The sequence below is a fragment of the Sabethes cyaneus genome, chromosome 2, assembly GCF_943734655.1.
Source record: "Sabethes cyaneus chromosome 2, idSabCyanKW18_F2, whole genome shotgun sequence".
Classification (NCBI taxonomy): domain Eukaryota; kingdom Metazoa; phylum Arthropoda; class Insecta; order Diptera; family Culicidae; genus Sabethes; species Sabethes cyaneus.
The window spans coordinates 194,797,960-194,825,028 of record NC_071354.1 but is presented as its reverse complement, the minus strand read 5'-3'; the positions used below and the strand labels follow the sequence as shown (position 1 = coordinate 194,825,028).

At 41.3% G+C, this 27,069-nt stretch overlaps 2 protein-coding genes across 2 annotated transcripts in view; one reads left to right on the top strand and one right to left on the bottom strand.

Moving 5' to 3' along the window:
* The first annotated feature begins 4,075 nt into the window (after positions 1-4,075).
* Positions 4,076-10,570, top strand: LOC128736290 (peptidyl-alpha-hydroxyglycine alpha-amidating lyase 2). Its single transcript, XM_053830765.1, has 5 exons — positions 4,076-4,208; positions 4,532-4,802; positions 8,948-9,123; positions 9,184-9,684; positions 9,742-10,570. The coding sequence occupies exons 2-5, from the start codon at positions 4,584-4,586 to the stop codon at positions 10,034-10,036; spliced, it is 1,191 nt and encodes a 396-aa protein (XP_053686740.1). The 5' UTR covers positions 4,076-4,208; positions 4,532-4,583; the 3' UTR covers positions 10,037-10,570.
* A 90-nt stretch (positions 10,571-10,660) lies between these two features.
* The window catches only part of LOC128733377 (uncharacterized), a 43,748-nt gene continuing 27,339 nt past the window's right edge, over positions 10,661-27,069 (bottom strand). Inside the window, exons 3-6 of the mRNA XM_053826928.1 lie at positions 14,972-18,666; positions 13,182-14,261; positions 12,595-13,122; positions 10,661-11,698 (exon numbers count right to left, since the gene is read on the bottom strand). Of these exons, the coding sequence (XP_053682903.1) occupies positions 11,351-11,698; positions 12,595-13,122; positions 13,182-14,261; positions 14,972-18,666 (5,651 nt within the window). The 3' untranslated portion in view covers positions 10,661-11,350. The remainder of the gene's footprint in view (positions 11,699-12,594; positions 13,123-13,181; positions 14,262-14,971; positions 18,667-27,069) is intronic.

The following is a 27,069-nucleotide window of genomic DNA, read 5'->3' as shown; positions in this document are numbered from 1 at the left end:
TCGTTTCCCCACACGTACCATCGTCGCTCCTGGCGCAGAATCCCCTAATCGCTCCTCGGTCACCTGTCGTATGCGAGCCTAGCCGAACTTATAGTTCAGCATAAAGCTATGCTTGACAATCAGGTTACCAGACAGAGAGTCCTTCAACGCCAGTTCGACGGAGTTCCCTGTCACACTGCGACGAAGTACTCACCACGTTTATGTAGAGAAGCTGTCGTTCGATTTTGGAGGTCCATCTCATGATGGACAGTGAATTATTTTTCACAGATTGCATATCATTTTTCCCAGTGCTTCCTTTGTCATCAGGCTACCATGGTGTTTTCTTGTGGTTTGCTTTAAGTTATGGATTAAGGCTCAAAAGCACACGATTTAAATCCACAAATTCAGTGCATGCTTTGGTCTTTCTGAGCAATGATTCAAGAAATATCAACTGAAGTTGATGAAGTTGATCAACTGTTTTCCTGCTACTTACTGGACTGTAAACAGAGGGTTTGGAAGACGTAAATACTCAGCGAATGATATCTTTTCTCCTGCGCTGAGTTTACGATAAAACGTTTATTTTTTTTGCTTTATTGCACGGCAGAAGAAGTTAGTTCGTTTACTTACTTTACATTAGTGGCAACGATCCGTTAGCGATCCTGCGCCGTACGAATTATGGTCCTCCAGTACCGTCGGTCCTGAGCTGCCTTTTTCCAATCCCCACGAACACCAGCTGAACATGCATCGTCTTCGACAGCACACACCCACCGGCTGCGGGGTCTGCCTCGAAGTCTATGGCCTCTTCCTGGTTCTCTGCAGACAATAGTTTTGCTTACTCTTTCGTCGGGCATTCTGGCTGCGTGTCCAGCCCACTGCAGCCTGCCACATTGCACTACCTTCACTATATCAGCATATTTGTATACTTGGTACAGCTCGTGATCCATGCGTCTGCGCCATACTCCATTTTCCATTTTGCCACCAAGTCTAGATCGCAGAATTTTACGCTCAAAAACCCCAAGCACTCGCCGATCAGCTTCCTTTAGCGTCCATGATTCGTGTCCGTAATGGGCCACCGGGAGGATTAGTGTTCTGTAGAGCACCAGTTTTGTGCGAATTTGCAAACTACGGGACTTCAGCTGGCTACGTAATCCGTAGAAAGCCCGATTCGCAGCTGCAACTCGTCGGTTCACTTCGCGGCTTACATCGTTGTCACATGTCACGAGTGTACCAAGGTATATAAATTCCTCCACTACTTCATATCGTTCCCCATCTAACTCCACCTCGGCACCAACACCACTTGGGCTCCCACATTCCCTACCAGCAACCATGAACATCGTTTTGACGGTGTTAATGGTAAGTCCCAATCTCGCCGCTTCCCTTTTAAAAGACCTGAAGGCCTTTTCCACTGCTCTACGGTTGATTCCGATGATATCGACGTCAACCACAAAACCAAGAAGCATATGAGAATTCGTGATGATAGTTCCATTCCTTTCCACGTTTGCCCTTCGTAATGCACCTTCCAAGGCAATGTTGAATAGCATGTTAGAGAGTGCATCCCCTTGCTCCAGTCCATCCAACGTCACGAAAGCAGCTGAGGTCTCGCCGCTATTCTAACATATGATTTGGACCCGTCCAGCGTCGCACGAATCAGCGTAACTAGTTTCGTCGGAAAACCATGTTCTAGCATTATCTGGCGCAGCTCATTTCGTTTGACTGAATCGTACACCGCTTTAAAGTCCACAAACAGATGGTGTGTCTGCAAGTTGTACTTTCGGAACTTGTCCAGCAACTGACGCAGGGTAAACATCTGATGCGTCGTGAAGCGACCCTCACGAAAACCAGCTTGGTACTCGCCAACGAAGGACTCCGCTAACGGTCTCAGCCTGCAGAACAAGATACGGGAAGGCATCTTGTAGGCAGAATTGAGCAATGTAAATCCTCGATAGTTTTTACACTCCAGTCGATGTCCCTTTTTGAAAATTGGGCAAATGAGGCCATCCAACCACTCCTCCGGCATTTGTTCTTCCTCCCAGATCCTAACAATGATGGATTGCTTCGTAAGGCCGCTCGCTCCCCGCTTTCAAAAGTTCAGCCGGGATACCGTCATTCCCAGCAGCCTTACCGTTTCTCAGCTCACTTATTGCCTTTTAACCTCTTCCTGTGTTGGTGGCTCCACAGCTTGACCATCGCTTACAATTCCTATCCTGTCCCTGCTGATCTCCGCATTTACCTCTCCGTTCAACAGTATCTGGAAGTGCTCCTTCCACCTGGCTGATACCGCCGTTTTGTCAGTAAGCAGGTTGCCAGCACTATCATTGCACATCACAGGCATGGCAAAATTCCTGCATCTCACCGTTTTAAAAACTCCGTGTATCGTTGCTGGCGTATCGCTTCTCTGCGCCGGCGAGCACGTGCTCCTCGTACTCGCGTTTCTTTAGAAGATGGATTCTTAGTTAGTTAGTTTATGTGCTCTAAATACTCTCAATTTTTTCTAAGTTATAGAATCAAAACATTCTTTTGAGTACATTTACAAATTATTTATTGAATGTTGACTATGCAAAACGCTGGAAGCTTCCCAGATCTATATCGCTATTTCAAAACTAATCAGTGAAAATGCTACAGCTTGATTAAAAACTTAATGGACAATGTATCAAAGTAGCACTAAATCTATCAAAATTAGGTAGTTATGGAAAAACCACAAGTTAGAGATTGTTGCACGTGTTTCGAATTGTAGCATACACTTCGACCTAATAATGTTCAAATATTAACATCTTTATACGAAATCTATAGAATCAGCATCAGTATTATCGGTATCGATAGAGTTGAAAACTAAACGCAAAGATTTTTGCATACAGAACTCAAAGGAATTTTACGAGTGGTTGATCGGGAGGAGGTAAGCCATGACGTCAATTATATCTTCCACATCAAGTTCCCGGAAAAGGTCCTGCTTTAGCTGACAACCAGTGAGAAGGGAATGTCCTGGCCGCGGTTTTTTCTTCTGGGTTTGCGGTGAACGGAGAGCTATACAACACAAAGTGACTGCCGGAAGATGAAACCTGCATTAAGAAATACCGCGCGAAGGAGAATGCGATTTTCCGACCGGACCTGACCTCGGCCCATTATGTCTCAAGAGATCACAGGGGGAGATGGACTGAAATTGGTCCAATTTTTCACTCCAAACTTAATATTCATTGAAACGAAATTCTGTTACATTCATTCAAGCACGATGTTTAATATTTGAGACGAAATTTTTCAAATGAATCACAGATTAAGCTGGCGACTGTTTCAGCTGACGGCCTTTCAAGTCCTGGTTTATCAATTTTAATAAGTTTGATTTCTGGTTGATTAGTTATTTAAAAAATACCGTTCACTTTACACTTTATCAAATTTAAAACTGCAGGCGTAATTTTCACTATATTCAACAGGAAAAAAATTAACCTAACAATTAAAACAAGTGTACTAAAGTGTATTGAAAAATTGTTAATGTAAATTACATCCCTACAATTGAATTTAAAATTTAATTGTTTTACTATGTGATGATTTACAATTCAAGGATCTAATCGTATAGGGTTCGATTATAATAATGTAACCTCGCTTCATTCAATTCAATTCGGGACATTCAATCAATAAAAAAAACATAAAAATAACCAAAAATAAATGCAATACGCTCATGGTTTGACTACAATGTTTTTTCAGAGCGGATACGTATACGATGTTTGCATTTGAATGATCAGACCAGAAGCCGCAAACTGTGCCTAACCGGAAAATCCACTGAATAATATAGAGTGCGGTTTTTTGTCGAATTTTTCTTAGCTTTGTCTTTGTTGAAGGACATGCGCTTTAGTGATTTTCTCCGTTTGAAAGCAAAATACTGCTCACTTCCATACAGTGGAGCTTTTACCCTTTATATCAAAATACAGTGCTCAAATCGGTAGCATTATTCATACGCAGGAAAGCTTTTCCGTGCTACTAGAGCAGGCAAGCAGAAGTCCGTGTCTTAAAGTTACTAGCGACCAGCAGGAAAAACAATTTTAGTGCAGGTGCCGTTTATTGTATAGCAATAGTAACTTTAGTTTTCCCTGCTCGGGTGTCATTATCGCAACGCAGTAGCGAAGAACGGACGTGTAAACCTATTGCCAGTCGGAATACCGCGCCATCGTGGAACAAAGATGGAAAATTGGGTAACACCTGAACAGGATTGATTTTCACTTTGGGTTTTTTGTGTGCTTGTAAGTATGTTGTAGCAGGTGGTATTTTTTCATCGATAGAAATTTTTGTTGGTGATAAAGTTAAGTGAAAAACATGGTAAAGTTCGGGAACATATGGTCCGCTGGGGATTGAACCGCCGACGTCGTCATAAATTATCGATCTCCAATGACGCGTTGCTTATCACTGTCACGGACAGCGGGCCTATCTCAACTGGAAAAATAATTTTTCCTGCTACTTTACGGCGTTGTACGTACATAGCCGATAGCCATAAATAAACCGTACATATTTTCAAGCCGTTTCAACATTGTAATAATTTCTTATTCCTTTCTATCAACTTATTCAGTGAAAAGCAGCACCCTTTAAGCGGAGTGTGAAAGTGAGCAAGGCTCATCAGAATGTATCGAGCCGTGCGTTTGGAGAATGGCAGCTGTTTGGTGATTTTGGTGCTTCTCTGTTTGGGAAGCGGCGTTAGGTCCGCTCCCAACCATGGATTACTACCGGCGTCGAATCCGCGGGAGGCAGAACTGCTAAACAACAGCTTTTTCCGCCGCCTTCGGGAGATGATCATGGAACGAGCATATGAGGACGTGTTCAACGAGGTGGCAGAAGAACCGGTAAGTGAATAAACAGCTGGTTGGTTTAAACAAAATTAAAATTATCTGCGGCCACCTTTTTTTTAAAATAAAGCGGTTCCGAAAATATTTTTGGTACGTCCTTTCATTCTAGAAAGTAATGTAAACTCAGAAGTGCAAGCAGCATGGTAATGAATTTCAGTCAGTGCACTTTGTCCTTGAGAGCATATTATCTAGGTTTGGTAAAAACACAGACTACAAGTTATTGTTGGTGGTTGGTAACTATAGTGAAGTAACATTGTCAATGTTCCCTAGTTCAATTCAAACAAGCGGAAGCAAGTGAGGACATCAATATCCATCCTAAGTATCAACATAATCCGATTATCATTTATAATAGTGAAAAGCATAAATGTAATCATAACCCTTTGATAGATTAGAAAATTTACGTTCATTTCGCTAGCGAGCTGTTACGATTGCGACATTCTCCTGTCGGTAAGACGGAGAGTTGTGCGCCTTGCCAGGCTTGGTTTTACCCAAGTCCGCCCGACAAACATCGATAACAGCGAGCTTTACGGTTGGTCGACGGATGATGCCACATTGTGCGTTGTCTTCACCAACGCCTGCCATGCCAAAGACCAAATCGCCGACTTCGGCTGCGGACTTTACCGTCCAAAAATTCGTGAAAGATTTGAAACTCTGCTCATTGATGAGTTTCGTTTGATCCTGCAATTTGTTTGCATCTGTTCGGAACGCCAGGGGTTCACCACCACATTTTAGTAGTTCTGTTAATTTGTTCATCAAGGCCTGACTAAAAGTAAAGTAGGACGCATAGAACAATCTATAACTCGAGACTGAAGTGTCACAGAAAAACCCGAATTAATCCACCTAGCGGCGTGACCTAGCCTTTCTACTGCCACAATAATCATTATTTAATTTCTCAGGAACTTAATTGTAGATGTATAGATGTTATATTAGACTATATTTTTAAATATCCGTTCCGTATTCCTCAAAATCCTTATTTGCCAGTAAAATTCACAACGTATTGTGTAGAATAATTATATTTTCTTTTCTTGGGTGCGTAAATACATGTAAGCGTCATTTATGTTACTTGATGAACACCTTATTTAGTTTTATAATATTTATAGAAAAATAATGTAAACACAAAAGATAATTTTTATAGACTTGAATGAATATGTATCGAAAATTAGAAATTAACCCTCTAACGGGTCTACAAACGGCCTTAACTTTCGGGCTTCAGAGCCACATACGAAACTTGTTTTGAATTGACAATATGAAGTATTTGTTCATAGCAGATTTTTTGATATTTTGATATTAATACCATGCATTCAAAAGTTAGCATCTTTGAAAAACAAGAGTTCAGAAAAATTATTATTATATTTCGCTTTTGAAAAAAAGGATATCTACAACAAAATGATTGATCTCAAAATTTTACTATTGGTTTGCTTGGCTTCAAGTTTGCAATATATCTGAATTAGAAAAAAATTACTGAATAGAGCATTAGATATGAAAACGAGAAATGGAACTATTTCTTAGCTAGCGCTCCTTCAGATAATTATTTTTGCATGAAAATCAAAACTTAAGCTTCTTTTGAATGTACTTTCATGAAAAGATAGTCATTAGCTTGATCGCATCGTTTTTACAATGTTAGAGGGTTAGGAAAACAAGATGAGGTCGAAAAATAGTGCCAAAGCTGCGCCATAAACATACTTGAGAATGGGAAATACGATCGATATGATTCACATTGCTTGTCTTTTTTTGATTTATTTATTAAAACATGATACATGACATAAGACATCTGTCCTTTAAAATATCAATAACGAAAACAAATCTTACAAAATTTCTACCGTGCAACGTTTACTTCCTATTTTTCATATAACATTTCTAAGCTCTAGTATCTATTGATTGAAAAGAGCATCTATTGATGCGCAGAATTTGTTTGGAGTTTGTACAAATTTATTTGGAAAAATCAACTCACTAGTATTTTTGATTCTATACACCCCTATACCTACATGCTTAAATAAATTGCTTTTCTTCGCTTTTTGCTTTTCTTGTACAATTGTGAGTAACAGCAAGTGAAGAAAATGACAATTGAAATCTGAAATCAAAGAAAAGAAAAAACTTTTCGATTGAATCCCACTATTTAATATTTATTTGCAACAGATACGTAGTTCACCTACGACGTGCAGGCTTCATCAGTGTCTTATTTCAAAGCGTATACGTATCTGTCGCGAATAAATATTAAATAGTGGAATTTAGTCGGTAAAAGTTTTTCCTTTTCTTTAATTTCAGAGTTCGTATTCCACTAAGAGGCTTCAAAAACTTCAGACAATTGACATAATTCTCACTTTTCTTGAATTTCATTGCAAATTTTAAAATTGCAAATTGTCATCACATACATACATATATACATACACACACATACATACATACATACACACACATACATACATACATACACACACATACATACATACATACATACATACATACATACATGCATACATACATACATACATACATACATACATACATACATACATACATACATACATACATACATACATACATTGAATACAATCAACATTTGATTGATGTTTTGATTTCACACGTTTTAACGGTTTAATATACGGTGCTCAAGTGTTAAAGTTTGAATAACTTTTGAATGAAGCGTCCGATTTTAAATAACTCGGTTTCGTTTGATAGATCTCAGCAGTAATTTTCAAATAATCATAAAATGTGTGATGTTTTTCATTAAATTAATGCTTATATGTTACATAAATATGTTTTAAATACTATTTTTTCACATTTCTTTATGTAACTTTCAAACTACAAGTCCAATCGTCATGAAATTTGGAAGTTGAGGGTTTGAAAGGCTCCTCTTTCATATGCAATCAATTTTGTTCAAATCGGTTAAGGGATCTATGAGATAATGAAGTCCCATATTTTTCGTATTTTTATACATAACTTTTGAACTAAAAGTCCGATCAGTATGAAATTCAATAGCGACCAATGGGACACCTAGAGCTTTCATTTGACACTAAGAACATTAAAATCGGTCCAGCCATCTCCGAGAAAAGTGAGTGAGATTAAAAGCGTCACATACACACACACACACACACACACACACACACACACACATACATACACACACAGAAAATGCTCAGTTTTCGAAACTGAGTCGAATGGTATATAACATTCGGCCCGCAGGACCTTCTTTCCATTTCCGGTTTTCCAAGTGATTTCTATACCTTTATACTATATATTTATATAGTAGAAAGGCAAAACTCATAAATGACTGTATTGTAGTATTTTTATTCAGTTTATTTTTAGCAAACCATAGTTGAGTTGCCCGCGTTTTTTGTTAACAGAACTCACCATACCTGTGGTGTCCTGCGGTTCACCATCTAACACAAACTGACTTAGGCATCGCGCATCCCACGTCATTAATACACATTACACATTCAAGGCAAATTCTCTAATATGCTATAAATACCAGGATGCCACAATACCCTGCAAGTTGAAGTTGAGTTGTTCTTTGAACGCATTTCTTTAGCATTGCTCACTGTCCCCTCGCTTCGCCGAAGTCGTTATTTGACAATTGTCCAAAATTTTTAATGGGTTGAAACTCCGAACAATTTGGAGGGTTTATCTCTTTTGGTACGAAATCGACATCATAAGCTGCATACCACTCTAGCACCACTTTACAGTAGCTACATCAGGACAGAATATAACGTCACCCTCATGTTTATGAATGAATGGCAAAATCCGTTTCTTCAAGCATTCTTACATGTACATACTTGATGTCATTGTTGAGAAAATGATGAAAGGCTCAGTCGTCAGTCCATAGTTACATATTCCTTGCCGGATCATGGCCTTATTAGCGAATTTATCAACAAACTTGAACTTATTTTTGCCTGACACATCGCCACGCCCGGTTGCAATGGAAAATTTTTGACCGGGAAGTTACTTAAAATCCTTTTACATCCGTTGATTTCGTAAAAACTTGCGCGTACAAACGCCCAGCACGCTTCTTGGCTGCCAAATTTACATCCAAATGCTGTCATGAAAACCACAATAAGACTACAGTAAAACTCTTATTGGTCGTTGGGAATATATAGACCACTTGCAAAAGTAAATGAAATTCACTAATTTCTTTTTTTCTCCAGCCATCCCAGCCAATGAAACCGGTGGATACGTCCCATCTGGACAGTCCGCCGAAGCCGCGTGCCGTGGAAAACTGGCCCATGGTTAGCCACGAGTTCGGCCAGGTTACCGCCGTATCGATCAATCGGGACGGCAATCCAGTAATCTTCCACCGTGGTCGTCGCGTTTGGACCGCCGAGTAAGTCAATTGAGGCTTGATGAAGTGAAAAAAAATTTGACTTATCTATTGATCTTGCAGAAGCTTCAACGACACCAACCACTTTCAGCAGATTGCGGACGGTCCCATCGAGGATAGCACCATCTTGACGCTGAGTGCTGCCACGGGTGAGGTGATCGACGAGAGCGGTGGCGGAATATTCTACATGCCGCACGGTATGACGATCGACCGTAACGGGAACATGTGGTTGACCGATGTGGCCCTGCATCAGGCGTTTAAATTTATGCCCGGTCACGATTATCCGAGTATTACCATCGGTCGACGGTTCGAGCCCGGTTCGTCTCGGAATCATCTGTGCAAACCGACGGCAACCGCCGTTGCCTCCACCGGGGAAGTGTTTATCGCCGATGGATACTGCAACAGTCGGATACTGAAATTCAATGCCGCTGGGCGTCTGATCAGGATGATACCGCAGCCACCGGAATTTCTGTCCCTACAGGTTCCCCATGGACTGACACTGTTGGAGCATTTGGATTTGATCTGCATTGCGGACCGGGAGAACATGCGCGTTGTTTGTCCAAAGTGAGATCAATCTAACAATTCATAAATTCATTTTTGATGAAAATCATAACTTTTCAGGGCCGGTCTAAGATCATCCTTTGGCGAGGGAACGCAGGCAGCAACGATACAGGAGCCGGATTTGGGTCATGTGTATGATGTTGCCGCTTACGGTGATTTGGTTTACGCGATTAATGGCCCGACGGCGGATATGATCCCGGTACGGGGATTTACCATCGATCCCCGATCGGAGACCATCATCGATCACTGGGGCAAGTTTGAAAATCCGCACTCGATCGCGTTCTGTCCCAATGGGTCGGCCATGTACGTGACGGAGATTGGTCCCAACAAAATATGGAAATTTGAGTTATTATAAGATTCAGAAATTTTCAGTAGTACGAGAAAAAAGATAGCCAATTTTAATAAGACCATATGATGATGTGAACCAACAGCATAAAGTTATAAAAAAAATGAATATATCTTATTTGTATGAAGATGTCTAAGGAACATAATATTCAACTAACCAAGTTATCTCGAAGAATTGAAACTTATAGGGAATGATGAATGGCAGAAAATACCATCAAATACTATTGCACCAGTGCTGTAATCACGTAACTTCCAGCCGTTTATTATCATTTTCCTTTGCACTGTAGAACGTTTTGGGGGTCATCATTATCTCAGTATTTGCGTTTAGTGCTAAAATATATAGTCTAATTTAGCGAGTTAAAAACCCGTACTATGTTATTGGCTTATGTTATCCCATGGTTAATCTATCTAACGAGTTAAACAACAGCAGCGTTAGACGATTGGAAACTTCTACCGAGACACGTTATAATGGATCGTATTGTAGTGTTCGGAACAGTAAACGTGTAACCAAGCATCAACAGAAAAAATAAGATATCATAGTATTGTAGAGCGCTGCAGCAGCACTGCTGCAGCAATGTATAATAAACATTTATACGTAGTACTTAAACTAGTGTTTTATTTGATTGACCTTCGAAGAATTACTGAAAATTTTCAACTTTCTGTAACAGAAAATTTTACATCATTTATTCAAACCAAAAAGAGAGCTCAAACATCTACGGATATTGGCAGATTTTACTCTAAAACCATTACAAGTAGTACAATTATGAAAGATAAAAATGTTTGATTTAAAATCTTATCCTCTAGCAAAATATAACATTGAGATCATTTCGATTCGCTATGGGATTAGTAACGAAAATTGCGTGTCAGTTTTTTGTTTAAATCGAAACGAAACTCATTAAGAGTGTTTGTATACTGTTTTGCTAAAAAGTGAGATAATTAAGTAGATATAGAGGCACTTGGTTGCGGTTGTGGTTATTTGAAATGTATCTTTCAGTGGAATGTGCTAATGTTTTACGCGATTGGGAATGCATCTGAACTAAAAAATAAAGTGTAATAAAATAACTACTACGCATACGTGGTACTACGTGGCTTCACTGCGTCACACGTTCTAAAACCTAACGGATTCACCGATGATTATTGAAATCTGTTGTTAGGAGAAAAAGGCACCTGGCATATTTTACACGCACAGTTTTTCGAGATTCGTTTCACTACAGCTAGTTTTGCTATTCCTATGATGACTAAACTAACAACTAAAATTAGTTGACGAAAGCTGCTTCTTACAAACATTATTGCACCGAATTTCCTCTTTATCTTTAATGCTAATTTAAATTTTCCATTCTTTCAAAAACTTAACAACACGATTAAGCTCATTGAGCCAGGTTTTGAGCTCATTGGGCGTATCGACCGATAGTAGGTAGGTTTTGGTGTTATCACATAATGACTGCTGCTGTTGTTGCTGTTGTGCCTGCTGGGAATGATGACTGTCACTGTTTCGGTTGTGCTGGTGGGAATCAGTATCCTTATAGCTACTAATGCCACTGCTACTGCAGCTACCGGTGCCTTTGGCAAAGATGTCTAGCCGAAAAGTGCGCGGGCGTGAGCAGCTGGTCCGATCGGCCAGCTCCACCCCATCGTTAATACACTTAGTCAGATCGATCTGGAGAGTCGGGAGCTAAAACATGAAAATTGTTTCTTGGTAAAATCGCCACACTGACCACACTAACCTAAGCCGTAGGTTCTTACTGTTGTTTTTTAATAAATATTTTCTGTGATTTAATCAATAGTTTTCGATTGCATACCATTCCCTAGAATTCCATACCCCAGAAAATTATTTCCCAGAGTGCACCATTCCCAAGAATCATTACACTAAAGTCTTTTTTTACACGATTTGTTTTTTTTTCGATTACTCAAGAACGGTGAGACTTTACAAACTACATGAGGAATGAATGAATGAAAATTTGAAAAGATTGTCAAATAAGAAGTTATGGAGATGGAACCGAGGAGGAATATAGGAAAAAAAAATAGCTTGTTACGCTTCCGTTATAGGGATTTTTAGACCGATGCATAGATGCATGGCTACGTGACAGGAGGGGGAACTGACTGGGAAGGACCCAACAGAGGGGACGAGGAACGTGAGAGTATGAATGTTTATTCCGTCATAACACCGGAACGCATGAACAGTTCCTTATCAAATTTGGCACACGTATTTTTTTGATATAAAAGAATCAGCAAAAACTATTATCCGTTTTCCAAAAATCAGTTAAACTATCGCAAAGTAGTAATTTAGTATTTATGGAGTAATTCAGTAGTTTAGCAATTATTGGGTATATGCAGTCCTTACTCGCAATCGCTCGTTTGAACTCAATTAAGGGATAACCCCTACTAATCGGTAAACCTAGGAAAATGCATCCACCTAAATAGGGATGGCTTGTGCGGCGAGCTGCCAGTGTCCTATGCTATTTTCTGAGGAATGGGTTTTTGAAGAATGTTTTCGAGGAAATGGTATACAATCACATTTTTCCTATGCGGTATCAACACAAAAGAGAAGTTAATGGTTAAGTAACTTACCTTTTCTTGACACTCCTGCGGATAGTTCCAAAACTCCAGAACAAATCCGTTCAGTTTGCACCACTTTCGGCTCCAATCGACGGTTCCCGTGCGACTTTGACCCACATTGATAAACCCATCGATGTCAGAGTTGACAAATAAAACCTCACTTTTGACGCTCATTCCGATGCTACCGAGAAGATTCGAGTTGTACACCATCGAGTCCAGCTTAAGATACTTGAAATCCTCCATCAGATAGATGTTGTGATCACCCTGACGGCGAACCATTCGCTGGAAGTTACTGGAAGCAGAATAGTACGGCGAATGGCGACAGTTTTCCAACAGCTGCTCGTTGCCTTCCATCTGTAGGGTACTGTTGCCCGGCAGTAAACTGAAGGAGGTCAATGTTATGAAACCCTGCGACTTAAAGCGCGAAAACTCGTTATCAAAGTCAAAATTTTTTGGGGAATTCGAGCGACTTGAAAGCAGCTTAGCCGGACTGCGCAACTTTGGCGGACTTGGGCAAGAGCCAAGGAAATTTTTAGATTCCTGAAAATAACAAATGAAAATTAGTAAACAAAATAAAATAAAAATTGTTGCTTACTTACCTTGTTCAGATGGTATTTGCTCTCGAAGCTAAAGTTCCGTGCGTTCTTGCGAAGTCGCAACACAAAAACTTCCACCCGGATTTCGTACTCGGCGTCCAAATCATGAAACTCGATCTCACAGTTGCGAAAGTAGACCCGATCTTTGTAGCGCTCTTTGGCCAGCGTGGCCTTTACCTGGTTCTTGTAGGAACACACCACCACATAGAAATAGTTGAACAGCATATCGTTAACGGCGGTTTCTTTGAGTGGAAATTCAAAATGGTTCAGCGCAACGATGCCCACTTTTTTGCCATCGTTCAGAATTTTCCCATTCGCATTGTAATCAATTTTGCTTAGTTCATTGCGAGCTGCATTTTCCTTCAGGGTCGACAAAAGCATCAATCTTTCGGCCTCGATTAGTTCAGAGGAACATTCGAACTCCCGTGTGTTCCGGCAAATGGCTAACGCTTGCTTCAACTGTTTCCTGATATCGGTTTGTGTTTTGATTTGGTTAACTAGTTCCGCCAGGAATTGATTACTCAACTCTATCAGTGAACCTGCATTGCTTAGTGATTGATAGATTTCCTCCGCATCGGCATCATCACCATATTTCTTGCAGTACTCATCCAAATTGAACACCACCCTATTTCCAGATTCTTCCGGCTTCACCGGTTTCTCGTCGAAGTAATTTACAATTTTGCGCTGCTCGTTTTTAATAAAATTCTTGCTCTTACGAAACGAATTTCTTAGCTTATCCTTTAGATTGCGATACACGTCGCTACTGTTAAGCCGCACCTTCGCCGACGAGGGAGAACTATTTACCGGCGAAATGTTTGAAATCGAGTAATCGTGAGCACTCATAAGCTCGGAAATGTTATCCGTGTCGATCGTTGAATCCATCGCTCGTCTATCGCTGCCAGCCTCCAGGTTGTTTCGCCGAGCGGGTGTAATAGCTCCGAAAAAGTCCACTGTATCGTAACCGGTGACGAAAGCTTCCGATTCCGTGTCGTTGGTTCCAATCTCCGAGATGGATATGTTATCTCGCAGTGACTTTCGCAGCTCGTCCAGGCCTCTGTCTTCGTACTTCTGCAGAGATTCGATCTGTAAAAGCATGGGGAAAGGGTGTGGAAAAAAAAAACGTTAAGCTTATTTTCATTCAAGGTGTGAGTAATTCCAATTTGACTACCTAACCTATAGGTTAGTTTTGGATTTTTCCTACCCGAAAACGCGGCTTCAAAAATGCATCGCTAGATACTAAAGACAAAGAAGGATTATTCTACCTGTCCATATTTGGTGGAATTATAATACCAAAAGAGGTTGAAGAAAAAATACCTGCAGTCTTATCGGTAATAGTCTTAGTGACTACTTTTACGCGTGAACACGGATTTAAGCGTTTCACAGACGAGGCTACAAAATACACATCACATGTTGCTACGTGGAAAATACCGTGAAAACACCAGTCGCCGCGCACTAGGTGATATTTTCATCGATATTTGCAAATTGAGATTAATACACGCAAATGAATGCATGTCGTTTTGTTGCGACAACAGAACTGTATAAATAGAATTAAGAGTTTTGATCTCCATTTGATGAAATTGATGAAAATATGCGACTTAAACATGCGCGGCGACTGGTACTTTCACGGTATATAGTAAAAGTGTGTCATGTGTCTGGCGACCTCTCTGTAATTTGATTGGATATTGAACGAGTTAAAAAAATTATCGAGAAACTTTTTTTAAGACACGGTTCAATTATACGTTGTACGACATTTACATCATTTACACTTTAACATACTAAACACAAAGACTCACCTCATCATCTGTATCGATGGATCCCAGCGGTGCCCGCCCAACGGTTGTTGTTCCGCTCCTCAACATCTCAAAAACCTCTTCGCGGGTTGTCGCAACTCCTTGCCGTATCATTGTTCCACTGTTGGTACGATGAATGTCACCGCTGAAAAGCCGATATGCGTCGTCGTCATCCCTCATTCCCGCGCTGTCAGTAGTGCAACGTTCGTTCGGACTGGTTCCCATCTTTCCCACGTGTTGTCTGATAACTACCACTTCATCTACCACCACCCCTTGTCGTTGTCGGTTACCGTTGTCCGTGCAAAGGTGCTGGTCCTTGCGGTGGTCGTCGTCGTCGTCCTCCTGTAAAACCGAGATATCATTGTCTTCATCGGCGAAACCGGATCGAGTGGGAGCAGCACCACCACCAACAGTATCATCGCATGCAGTAGGAGTACGGAACAAGGAACGTCGCAGTCTTCTGCCAGTGGCAGAATTTGATTGAGTTTCAATCGAAGCATTTGATTGCTGTGGACACGGAGAAGTTGGTGGTTCGGAGTTCAGTTTTTTCACACTAATCGGTTGTGGTTGATCCTCGCAAACGTTGTTAGATGACTTGGTTTTAATAAGATTCTTAGCGGTTTTGTTGACCGTGGCATATAACACGTTTGGATTATTATTGACCATCAGATAACGATGATTTCCAGACGATTCTCCACTGATGAACTCATTGATGATAGTCTTGTTATTTTTCGGAGAGATTTCTTGGTAAATCGGTTCCTCCGGAGGTGAATCGACTGTTGCTCGTAGCCGCCGGAGACGCTCCATAGCCGAACTATCCAGCAGTTCGCTGCTGGTAGAAATGCGTCGATTTCGTGAAATTGACGCAGCTTCTCTAACGAAAGCCTCATCCCGGCAAGTGGTCTGACGTTCTACTTCCACCGCCCGGCGAACGTTGTTAAGGAAATCACCCATCTGTGCGACGTTGTCCAAGTTCAAATCGTCATACGACTGAAAGTTCCCATATTGACGGGGAGAGGACGTACTCGTGCACTGATGTTTGCCCGATTCATCGTGCGATTTAAAAATTTTCTTTGGGGAAATTTTGAGATTCTTCAGAGTCTTCAGAAATTTTATTTCGTGAGACTTTTGCTTCTTTTGGGTTTCAGCTCCGTCACCGTCTACGGAATCTACCATATCGGGTCCGGAAAAATTGAGAACCGTTCTCGTTGGAAGGCGATTCGAAGGATGCCGCTCGTTAATTCTAGCGGGTGCTGATTTTATCTCTGGAGTCAGATTGTTATGTACCATTCCGGATTGTTTTGGGCAGGATCCACAGCGTAGATGGTCCGGTGTGTAACCGAGATGTTTGTGCAATTGCTTTTTAACAGAATTTTCTTTGTTCAGATTGGAGCCTAGTTCACACTTTTTCGGGGTCTCAAAGTGATCTTTCTTGGCTTTCTTTTTCAAACCTTGTAGATGAATTTTCTTTTTAGATGCTTCGAAGAACGATTTAGTTCTTCGTACAGCTGCCTTACGGAAGGATTTTTTGCTCTGAGATTTTTCCGTACATTTGCGACAGAAGATCTCTTGATTCGGATCGTGATCACTTCGCCTACCATTATCTAAAAAATGAGCGAACTCTTGTTCTCGATCTGAAATATTACCGGTAGTTCGACGCCTATCTTCAAAGTTTTGTTTGCGCTCCGATTTTAAAAACAAATCGGTTCGTCTGCTGACCTGTTGCTGTTTGTGTTTATGCGGTGTGCTTTTAATTTTTGAATTAGCAACAAAAGCTTCAAATTCTAAATTTGAAGAAGATTTTCGCTGCACCGGTGCAGCTTCCGAACAGCCACTGTCCACCGTATCGATGTCCAGTTTTGGCCCTAACAGGGCTTGCTCCAATTGATGTTTGCTAAACGAAGCCTGCGGTGCTGCTTTTGACTTGGATGATTTGATCAGTCGCTTTTTAGTTTCATCGTCTGAATAGTGAAGCATGCTGTAGATGTGGGGAGGAATTGCCGAATTGTTGGTACGTTCTTTCGGCACCGTCCATCCCATTTCATGAGATTTTTCTTTTTTACTGAAATTCCATCCAGCCAAATCCGGATCGGAGTCGAGATCTTCAAGCTTTGGACAGCTAGGCTTCTCCGAGCTTGACTGCTTCCCCGACGAGGACTCTTTTTTCTCCAAAACCCATCCAATTCGGGATTTGCTTTGCGATGCAAACGTGCGTGGTGGTTTCTTTGGTCCATTCGCATAATTTGATGCCGATGAATCTGAAAGTCCTTCCGATTTGTTCTGCTTGGGTGGTTTATCTAGCTTCTTCAGTCGCCTGGCCATCAACCGCCCGACCGGTCGTCCGGAGTAGCGTGGTTTGCCTTCCAGCTTTCCGAAAGATAGCGAGGAATCGAACGACTCATCGCCAGCCGATGAAGGCTGTATCGCGGAATCACTCAACACTTCAATTGGAGTTTCGACAGCCGTTTTGCGATTCAAACCATACAATCGATCAAAGTGAATGGTTGAATCGAGGATCTCATTACAGAAATTGTCGTCAATTATCTTTTGACGATTAAAGATGGAATTATCCATTTTTTTCTTTTCCTTTTTTTGCTTCTGCTTTTTATCGGCAGCGCGAGCTTTGCGGTGCTCTTTGATTTTAGCTTTGTTCAGTATTACGGTGGATGTGACCTGCATATTTGGGGTCACTTCTTGGATAATATTAATCATTGGTGCGCTATCGCTATCGATAACTTCCTGATTGATGACCTTTGAGTGCTGCGTTTGTTTTGGCACTTGAACGCTGATGTCACTGTCTTCTGTGCTGCTTTCATCATAGCCGGAGTTAGATGATACCACATCATCTCCACAGTCTAAAAAATCTTGACTTTCTGCCGTTTGAAATTGAAGAGTGTCGTAAAGTGACTGGTCACTAAATACTTCGGCAGCATCAAACTTCTGCTGCTCCTCCACCGGTTCACTCTTGGAAGACATGTCATCTACACTGCTCGCCGTCGTTGGTTCTGTTTCACTTTCTTCGGGAACCTGCACATGCACAGCCTTCGTTTGTGGATTTGTTCCTAGCGACGTTCTATCACAGCCGTTGTCTGCAGTCTTATTAATAATGTTTATCGTAATCATAGTAGATGTTCCTGCTTTAACTCGATGACATTCCGCTTGTGTCACTCCATTCGTTAGTTCAGGCTTTCCAAAATTTTCTACACTCATCACATCCCGACTTCCTTCACTGAAAGCGGAACTACTACGCAAACTTCCCAAGCTGCTACTGCTCACACTAGCCGTTTCGAAATCACTTGTTTCAGTATCATCCACTCGGGTGCCCTCCACCGCCTTTCCCCGTTGTGATTCATACTTGGCTACCATCATCATGACGCGACTATCGTTGTTCTTGTTGTTGTTATTATTATTAAAATCTCTATCCTGCCGCTTTACCAGCTCTAAACCTTCAATCCTGCTGAAGGTCCCATCGGTAGTTTGTTTGATCAGGGTTTCAAGCGCATCAACGGGTTTTGTAAACTGTTTTGGACAATCCACTTGATCGCTACCAGCACCGGTTACCTTTACCACTTGTGTCTCCCTTGGTTGAGCTAGAATATTATCAAGTGGATGTTCCTGTATCGCACGTTGCTGTAGTTCCTCTTCACAAGTGCTGCTTCCTCTGGTAGAGCAGGTCTCGCCGCCGCTGTAGCTGGATTCTGTAAGTGGAAACAAAATAAAAACCATATGAGCGCGTTTGTTCTGTTCATTAAACGACCAATTTGTACATGCACGAATAGAATTATTATCTTTTTCGACAAAAGGGCAATTGAATTGAATGTTTCAGAGCGATGGTCCGCTCGCTACTGAAACGGCCACTTGAAGCCCCAGAAAATTTACGAGAACCCACTTTGTTTGTATCATTGATGAGGAAACGAAACCGCAGACTGCGAAGCGTTCGCACGAGCGTAGGATGGAAACGTGCGCCAGCAGCACTTCTGGTGGGTTGAATGGATGGAGCTCGGTCGCTCGCTCGCTCGGTCGGAACCGCAAAGTGCACTGCGGTCGGTCGGATCGCTCGCTGGAATTATCCAGCTCTAGTTCGACGAATGAAACCGTAGCGTGAAACACTGAGCTGTTTCCCCCAAATGGCAAACAGTATGCGCGGCCGGCTTTTCCTACACAATTTTTCCATTTTTGCGCTGGCGGGATTTAGTTGCCCGACGAGAGATGCAAGGTATAACCTGGTGTTGCCATTTCGTTTCAAAAGAGGCTGTAGGCTAAAAGTACCTACTGTGATACAATTCCATTCCAGTGAAACGACTTGTTCAAAATATATCTTAATAATCGTGTAATAAAAAAAACTAGTTATTACATTTGAAAAATTTGAAAGTAGTTTTCCTACTCAGGTAGAGAATGCAAAGAAAAATAGCAAAAAAATGTTTTTTCTAAATTATCCAACATCTTTTGTCGATACTAAACTTTTGGCAGTTATAAATGTCCCACGGTCAACCCAATTTGTTCAAATGAACGAGCCATATTGGCAAGACGGCTAATCGTGTCTTCTATGGCGTCATATGGGCATTTTCCATGAGACATCGCAAGGCAATGTTACTTAGCATCGATATGATGTTTGGCATCAACAAAGGCATCAGGCAAAGAACCTCAATGGCCACGTTTTCCCCCTTTTAATAATACCCTCTTGTCCTCCACCCACTTGTACAACTGCTATCATTCTAAACGCAAGAGAAACGCACATTATGGCGCTCCCTCCCTTGTTAGGAACTACCCCTTTTTTGACAACTCCCCAGCGCTGATTCTTTTATGTCAAGGAATATGTGTGCCAGGTTTGGAGGAGAACAGTCAAGACCTTCTGGAGGCTTTTATATATACACTATCTGATTGCCCGATCTTACTCGGGACCCCTTTGTCTCTAAGTCTTGTACATCTGTTATTGTAACGAAAATTCGCCATAATGCAAGAAACAAAACCTTTTATCTTCATTTGAATGTGTCTACTCCATCTGTGAGTTCCCCTCCTGTTGTCTCCTAGCCTTGCATAAATCTGTCTTCTTCTCGGTAATTTCTATAAATCGACACAAAGCCTTTTTTGAACCTCCTCCTCGTTAATGGCTACCCTATTCCCCCTTTCAGAAATCCAGGCATTTGTATAACTGCTATCGTTCTTAATGCAAGAGAAACGCACCCCTTTACCCATTTGAATCTTCTCTCCCCCCTTTATAAGAGACCGCCTCCCTTTTTTGTTAACCCCGTGCGGTGATTCTTTTATGTCAAAAACATGAATCCAGACTTTCCGGAGTTATGGCGGAACATACATTCATATTCACGTTCCTTATCCCCCCTGTCCGCTCATTCTCAGTTAGCTTCCCCTTCTATTACGCAGATAATCATGCACCGGTTTGCTCCATCAAAATTCCTATAACGAAAACGAAACAAAGGTTTTTAAATATATCCCTTCTCGGTGGAACCCTCCCCCCCCCCCTCTTTTCTCGCAGTCACTTGCACAAGTGCAATCAGTTTAAATGCAAGAGAAACGCAACCCCTTTTACTTATTTGGGCATCCTCTCTTGTTAGGGACCCCTCCCTTTTGTCAACCTACCGGTGCTGATTCCTTTATGTCAAAAAACATGCGTGCCAAGTTTAATGAAAATAACCGTCCAGGCTTTTAAGAATTATCACCTTCTACCCTTGTTAGGGCCCCCTTTTGTCAAGCTCCTAAACAAGCCTGAGTAAAGTCGGGTACTCAGCCGGTAATTTTTAAAAATAGTTCAAATTGTTCAACAATAAAACTACATGGACTATGAAAAACTTACATAGTATAGGCGAAACGAGGTTTCTCATAGCTCTCCTTCTCGTTTGTCCATAAAATTTACCGCTAAAATTCGGGTGCTTTTTCAAAAAGACGTAGGGTAGATGTACCAGTGGTTGTGGGTGTACCAGTAATAGTGGAAACTCGAAACATTTCATAATTTTGGCGGATTTTAGAATGATTTCGATAGAATATCAATTTTCGATTGTTAAATGTATATTTGTGAACAGTTTTATCTAACGTATATAGTTAAAATTTAAGATGTTGGTGCAGAAATTACAAATTCCTTTTGAGTAGACCAAAACGGTGCAATTACTTAAGAAATTCATAACAAACCCTAGCATTTAAACAAGCCTACGTTGTTATCCACCAGCTGCCATGCACACTGCAAGCGTTACCAAGGGCGGTAAATAAAATTCCACTATTATAGGCACATTTTCCACTATTATAGGAACATTGCCACTACTTTAGGAGCACAGACTAATGCCAGTAAAAGCAATATTTTAGACATATTAACCAACAGAATGGTATAATTTTGGTATGTATATAAAGCCAACATTATGGCGCACCATATTATCGTATAGTTCAATTGGAAACTGGTAAATTGAGCATTCTAATTGTCTTCAAATACTTTCCCCTGACATAATCCCTCCATAACTGGAGCATCTACCCTAACTAACAATGAGAGATTCTCTTTGAGTGGCCTCTCTTCCGCTTATCACGGCTATGCAAATACACTTTGAAACATCAGCTTTACATATATCGGTTACTAGTCAACAAAATGCTAGGAAAATTTTCTTCGAAATACATTTATATGTCACCGTAATAATCGAAAGAGAGGGATCAAAAAGTCTCTCAATTTTACTTATGTTCTTTTGAAAAAGTACCCGTGCAACATGAAATAATTTTCTTCCATACACAGATTTGTTCTTTGTTTCTTTGCATAACCATGACGGGAAAGTAGTCTTTTACACTGAGTGCTAACGATAACCGATGCAATGGTTTCGCTCATATCTCACGCTCACCGATCGACAGTTGCTGGTTGCCATTAGAGATTAGCGCTCCGATAGCTATCTAGCTTTGTCAGGTAGGGTAAGGAACGAGTTAAGCAGTGTCACCTATTGTAATCAGTTGAACATAAATGAGCCGAAAATGCACTTTTTTATTCATATTTTCAAAATCTTTTGATAGGATCATCTTCACAAATCACTTAACCATACATTTGATTCACACAAACACAATTTATTGGGTTTCCGACAAGAAATATGATGAATTAAAAATTATTGTCCAAAAACGTACATTTTTCAGCTGCTGAAGGCAATCGCCACCTCGCTACTAACGAATCCATCACATTTTTCAGCACTGATTACAACCACTCTAAAAGTCAAGCATATCACATACCATATTCACATCACATACCATATTATTCACTCTCTTTTTTTCTATTATCTAAGGCTTTGTCACTAGCCAAAAGTTTTATTATTTTCTAACAAAACTGAAAACAAATTCTGAATTGACGGAACATGTTCACCAGTAGCAGCAGCTGCAGCACAACTGATGAACTATCGTGTTGCCAAGACACTGTTTCGGTTCTGGAAATAAGAATTTTAAGTTTGAAATTAACTGAAACCTCCTATGGTGAAAACGTGGTTCAATACTCTCAAGAGAAATGTATGTTCATAATTAATTTTTCTTTATTAAAAACAACACAAAAGACAGCTTTTTCAATAATTTTCGAAGATTTTCTCAGTGATTTAATAAAGCAACGATGTGTTTCAATGTTATTTGCTTTGACCACACTGTTCTGAGTCGGATCGTTTGTACTGCTATGTTTACCTCTTTTGTTCTCCCACCATCCTTATGAACAGCGAGTGAGACGTCAAACTCGCAGTTTCCCATAAGAACACTAGAGAATAAAAGAGATGACGAATACCATTTGCCGAACGGTGCGGTGAGTGTATGCCCCGATAAACAATTTAGACAGATGGCATTTTACGTATCTATGTCGATACGCTATGCCGATTACGCATCAGATGCCGATTAGTAGGTCGCGGATAGGAACGCGAACTTACTGAATAGGGGGAAAAGTTCGAGGGATTTTTTAAGGGGACGTAAAACAATTCAGATTTCAGGATTGCTTAAAAAAGCACCTTGCGGGTGAAAATAGGTTCGGTCTGTTTAAAATTAGTTCCGCCGTTCCAACTTTTAAAGCGAAAAATCAAAAGTTTAGCTCAACAATATTGTCTTCCAATGCTAACAGCTTGAAGAACTAAAGATAGCAAGAAGATTGGTATGCTGATATCCCCCACTTAGTCAACCCATCGCTTGTAATAAGGTAAAACAATCAGTGACCCGCTTAGACTGCTTAAAACTAGTTCTTTACCCTATATATACCTCAAGGCCCTCTGATTTTTCTGCTTTATTTCAACGATGTTATTTTGACCATTTAGAGTCCACGACTGTTGTATGCAGATGATCCTAAAACGTACTTCAATTTTCTTTAAAATCAACCCGAGAACTTTGCCACCTGGTGCGACGTAAACTGTATGATAGTGAACCCGGAGAAGGGCTCAGCAATCAGCGAGAAATCGTTCAGCTGAAGAACAACAGAGCGACCGGAAAGGACCAGCTCTCGACAGAACTCAAAACAACAAAAATGGCCAAGAAACGCTAGAAACGACACTTTAATGGATAACTTCAAGGATTTGGGAGGAAGAGAAACTATGGAAGGAGTGGATGGAAGGCCCATCTACATCTATCAAAAAGGGCGATCGGCTAGATTGCTGTGATTACCGCGGCATTACGCTGGTCAACGCTTCTCAGATTTTATTACGTCGCCCCTCTCCAATAGCAAGAGAAGTCGTAGGGCAGTATCAGGCGGGATTTATTACATCACTCTCCGACAAATCCTCTAGAAATGTTAGGAGTACAACGTGCTCAAGCGTATTTTCGTGGATATTACTGCAGTATACGAGAACGGTTTCCTGGACAAACTGACGTGGCTGATCAAAGCTACCCTGGAGCGAGTGACGTACTACGGGCACGTTTCGGGGGCTGTCTCGAGTCCTTTCGAATTTAGCAGAGGGTTGCGGCAAGGGGATGCATTGTCCTGTATGTTTTTCAATATCGCTATTGAAGGTGTGATCCGGCGAGCGGGCATCGAAATGAGAACAACGATCGGCAGAGGCAATCTACACCAGACTAAAAACGGAGGCTAGGAGGATTGGGTTACAAATCAATGCGTCGGAAACCAAATATATGGTAGGAAGAGGCTCCAGAGAAAGCAACATTTGCCTCCCACGGACTATTGACAGCGATGAATTGGAAGTGGTTGATGAGTTCGTATATATGGGATCTCTGGTCACCGCCGATAATAATACGAGTAAGGAGATCCAATGACGCATTCAAGCTAGAAATCGAGCCTACTTTTCCCTCCGCAAGACGCTTCTATCAAGGAGCATGCGTTGCCGCACGAAGCTGAGGACGTACAAAACGCTAATCAGTCCGGTAGTTCTCTACGGACTTGAGACAGTAACTTTGTTTACGGAAGACATTCGTGAGCTAGTCATATTTGAACGCCTGTTTTTCGCGGAGTACAAACGGATAGCGGAGAAGGACGTAGGCATATGAACCACGAGTTGCAAGCACTACTTGTAGAGGTTCCTATCGTACACCTGGCGAAAGTTGAGAGACTAAGGTGGGCTGACCACGCCGCAAGGATGCCGGACGACTATGCAGGGAAATCCGTTCTCTTCAAGAGCCCCACCGGCACCAGGAATAGAAGAGCCCAACGTGCTAGACGACTCGACCAGGTTAAAGCCGACTTGTGTGTGACGAGACGCGCGACCAATTGGCAACGAGTAGCCCAGGACCAAGTACAGTGGGAAAGTACTTGATACGATAAGAGCCACCCCAGCTCTAGGCTGGTAGAAGTAAGTGTATGCCTACGAAACGTGGTGCGTCTCAGCGGAGACAACGCAAAACTGCAGGTATTTATTAATTGGTGCCTACGATATATCATTCGTGCCTGGTGGCCTGACAACTAGCTATCCAATGAGGAGCTTCATCGTCAAAGTCATAAACGGCAACAGAAATTCGGGAAAGGAGTGCACGAAATCTGCAGAAAAGCACTCGACTTGAATCCGCAAGAAGCAGACGCATAGTTTCATAGCGACGCAGCTTAACCAACGACATCCGGGCTGTAGACGAGAACCTGTCTTGGTGACAGGTAAAAGTCTTGGCAGATAACCGTCGACAGTGGAGATCTCTGATTTAATCCCCTTGCTCTGCTGGAGAGGCGCCGGCGGACATGAACACAAGTAATTATTGCTTCAGCTTCAGACCACCCGAAATTTTTACACAGCACTGAATTCCAGCCATCGTTGCCATGACAAAGGTCTGATCAGCCTCTCAGGAAGGCCATTTTCGTTCATAATTTTCCATAGCTGTTTTCGGTTTATGTTATCATATGTGGTTCTGAAGTAGCGAAATTCGCGTCACTTTTGAAGGATCTCCGTAAAATAAAGATTTGGTCCATTATAGGCCAACCTTCCAAGAAGCGGGCCTACTAGCTTTTTACAAATCGATGGGCCAGCGGCTATCGCGTCGATAGAACATGATTTGGGGAAAATCACTTTGGAGGCACACACGATTAAAAACAAAATCTTTTTGAGATAACACCATATCTTGAAATTTTAAGCATATTAAGCTTGACATTATTTTTTTTAAACGCACTCCCCCTTTAATAATTTTTTAGTTTGCAAACAGTCTAACTTAAAAAAAGACCGTCAATTGCGGCACTAGTTAATCAAGTTCGATTGAACTGAAATTTGCCACAGGGTTGTTTTTTGTAGAAATTAACGTTGCGTCGAAAGTCCCGTGAAGTGAGTATAAATTTTCTACATAATTTTTAAACATTTTTGGTCGCGAAACGTTTCAAACTTTTCAAAGTTAATGTGAAAAAACTATCTGTATTTTCAAACAAAAGCTAAGGGGGAACGTTGGTTCTTCTAACATATTTTGTTGATTGTACAAAAAACAACTTTGCGTGATATTCATATTTATACATAGAGCTAATCTTCAGTTGTACATGACAATGCATGAGCAAGCTTTGCACATCCTAAAACTTAAATGCGTTTTCTCATGGATTTTGTCCTTGTAACCTAGGTATCCGTGTTTCAGAAAAAAAATTTAATGCAAACATATTATTCCTCTTTACCATAATAGATATTTGCTTTATTAGGACCAAAGAAACAACAAGAAGACGTTAAAAAATTGCAGGTTATTCAGAATCTAAAGGAAGCTATATGATATTCATTGTATAATAATTCAACTACAAAAAGTGCCTCAAGTTCACCCATTATTCGGCGTTGTTTTTCTACACAAAAAGTGCATGAAACGTTTGATTCAGGTGCCGAAAGAATAATAGCTATGCAAAAAAAATAAAACAGGAGGCACTTAATAACAGGGTACTCACTTTTACTGGCAGCACGGATGCTACATCTCTTCGGCATCGCCGCGCAGCATCCTCCGTAATTCGAAATCTCGGTTTTGCGGTACAGCCGCGGCCCACCACATCACACCACACCACACTGAGGCAATCGAATTGCGTGGGGATTTGAGAGCACATTGCTGATAAATGCGAACAGCAAAGCCATACACTTTGAAATATAACTAACAGCAAAAAAAGGAAAAAAGCGTCCATACAAGTGCTCTCCGTTGTATTGCCTTAATTGAATCTGGCAGTTAATTTCGGGTATATCAGAGCTATATCATTACGCAAGCCGTTTTCGATGCCTCTTCTCGTTTCGGCCTTTCGGCTGGTCAGCGATCCGCCAAGGGATGCTGTACTGGCACCCGAGAAGAGCAGTGGTTCTATCGATATGGCCCGTACCAGATAGGGGTTCAATTGAAGAACTCCTCGCTCGCTACATTCCTTCAGCGTGGATTGATCGTGCGTACCCCATATGGCGTGTCCGTTTGCAGTCAAACACACCACCAACGTGGAAGCTGCGCTTCTGTAGCCATTTGTTGCAACTCAACTCAAGTGTGCACTGTCTTGGCATCGAAGACGCAGGCGGTGCGGCGCGGCGAGCGAAGACGGTAAGCCTACACCAATTGTACAAATAAAGTAATTTCAGTGTTTTCTCGTTTGTTTGCCTTCGCTTGAGTGCTGCAGTAAAGTACGCCACTCTTGTGTCAGGTACAAAGAACACAATTCAGTTGTTAGAAGTCTCCGTAACTACATGAAGGATACTGGAAATATTTGAAATTTTCTTTGTTGGTGTTAAATT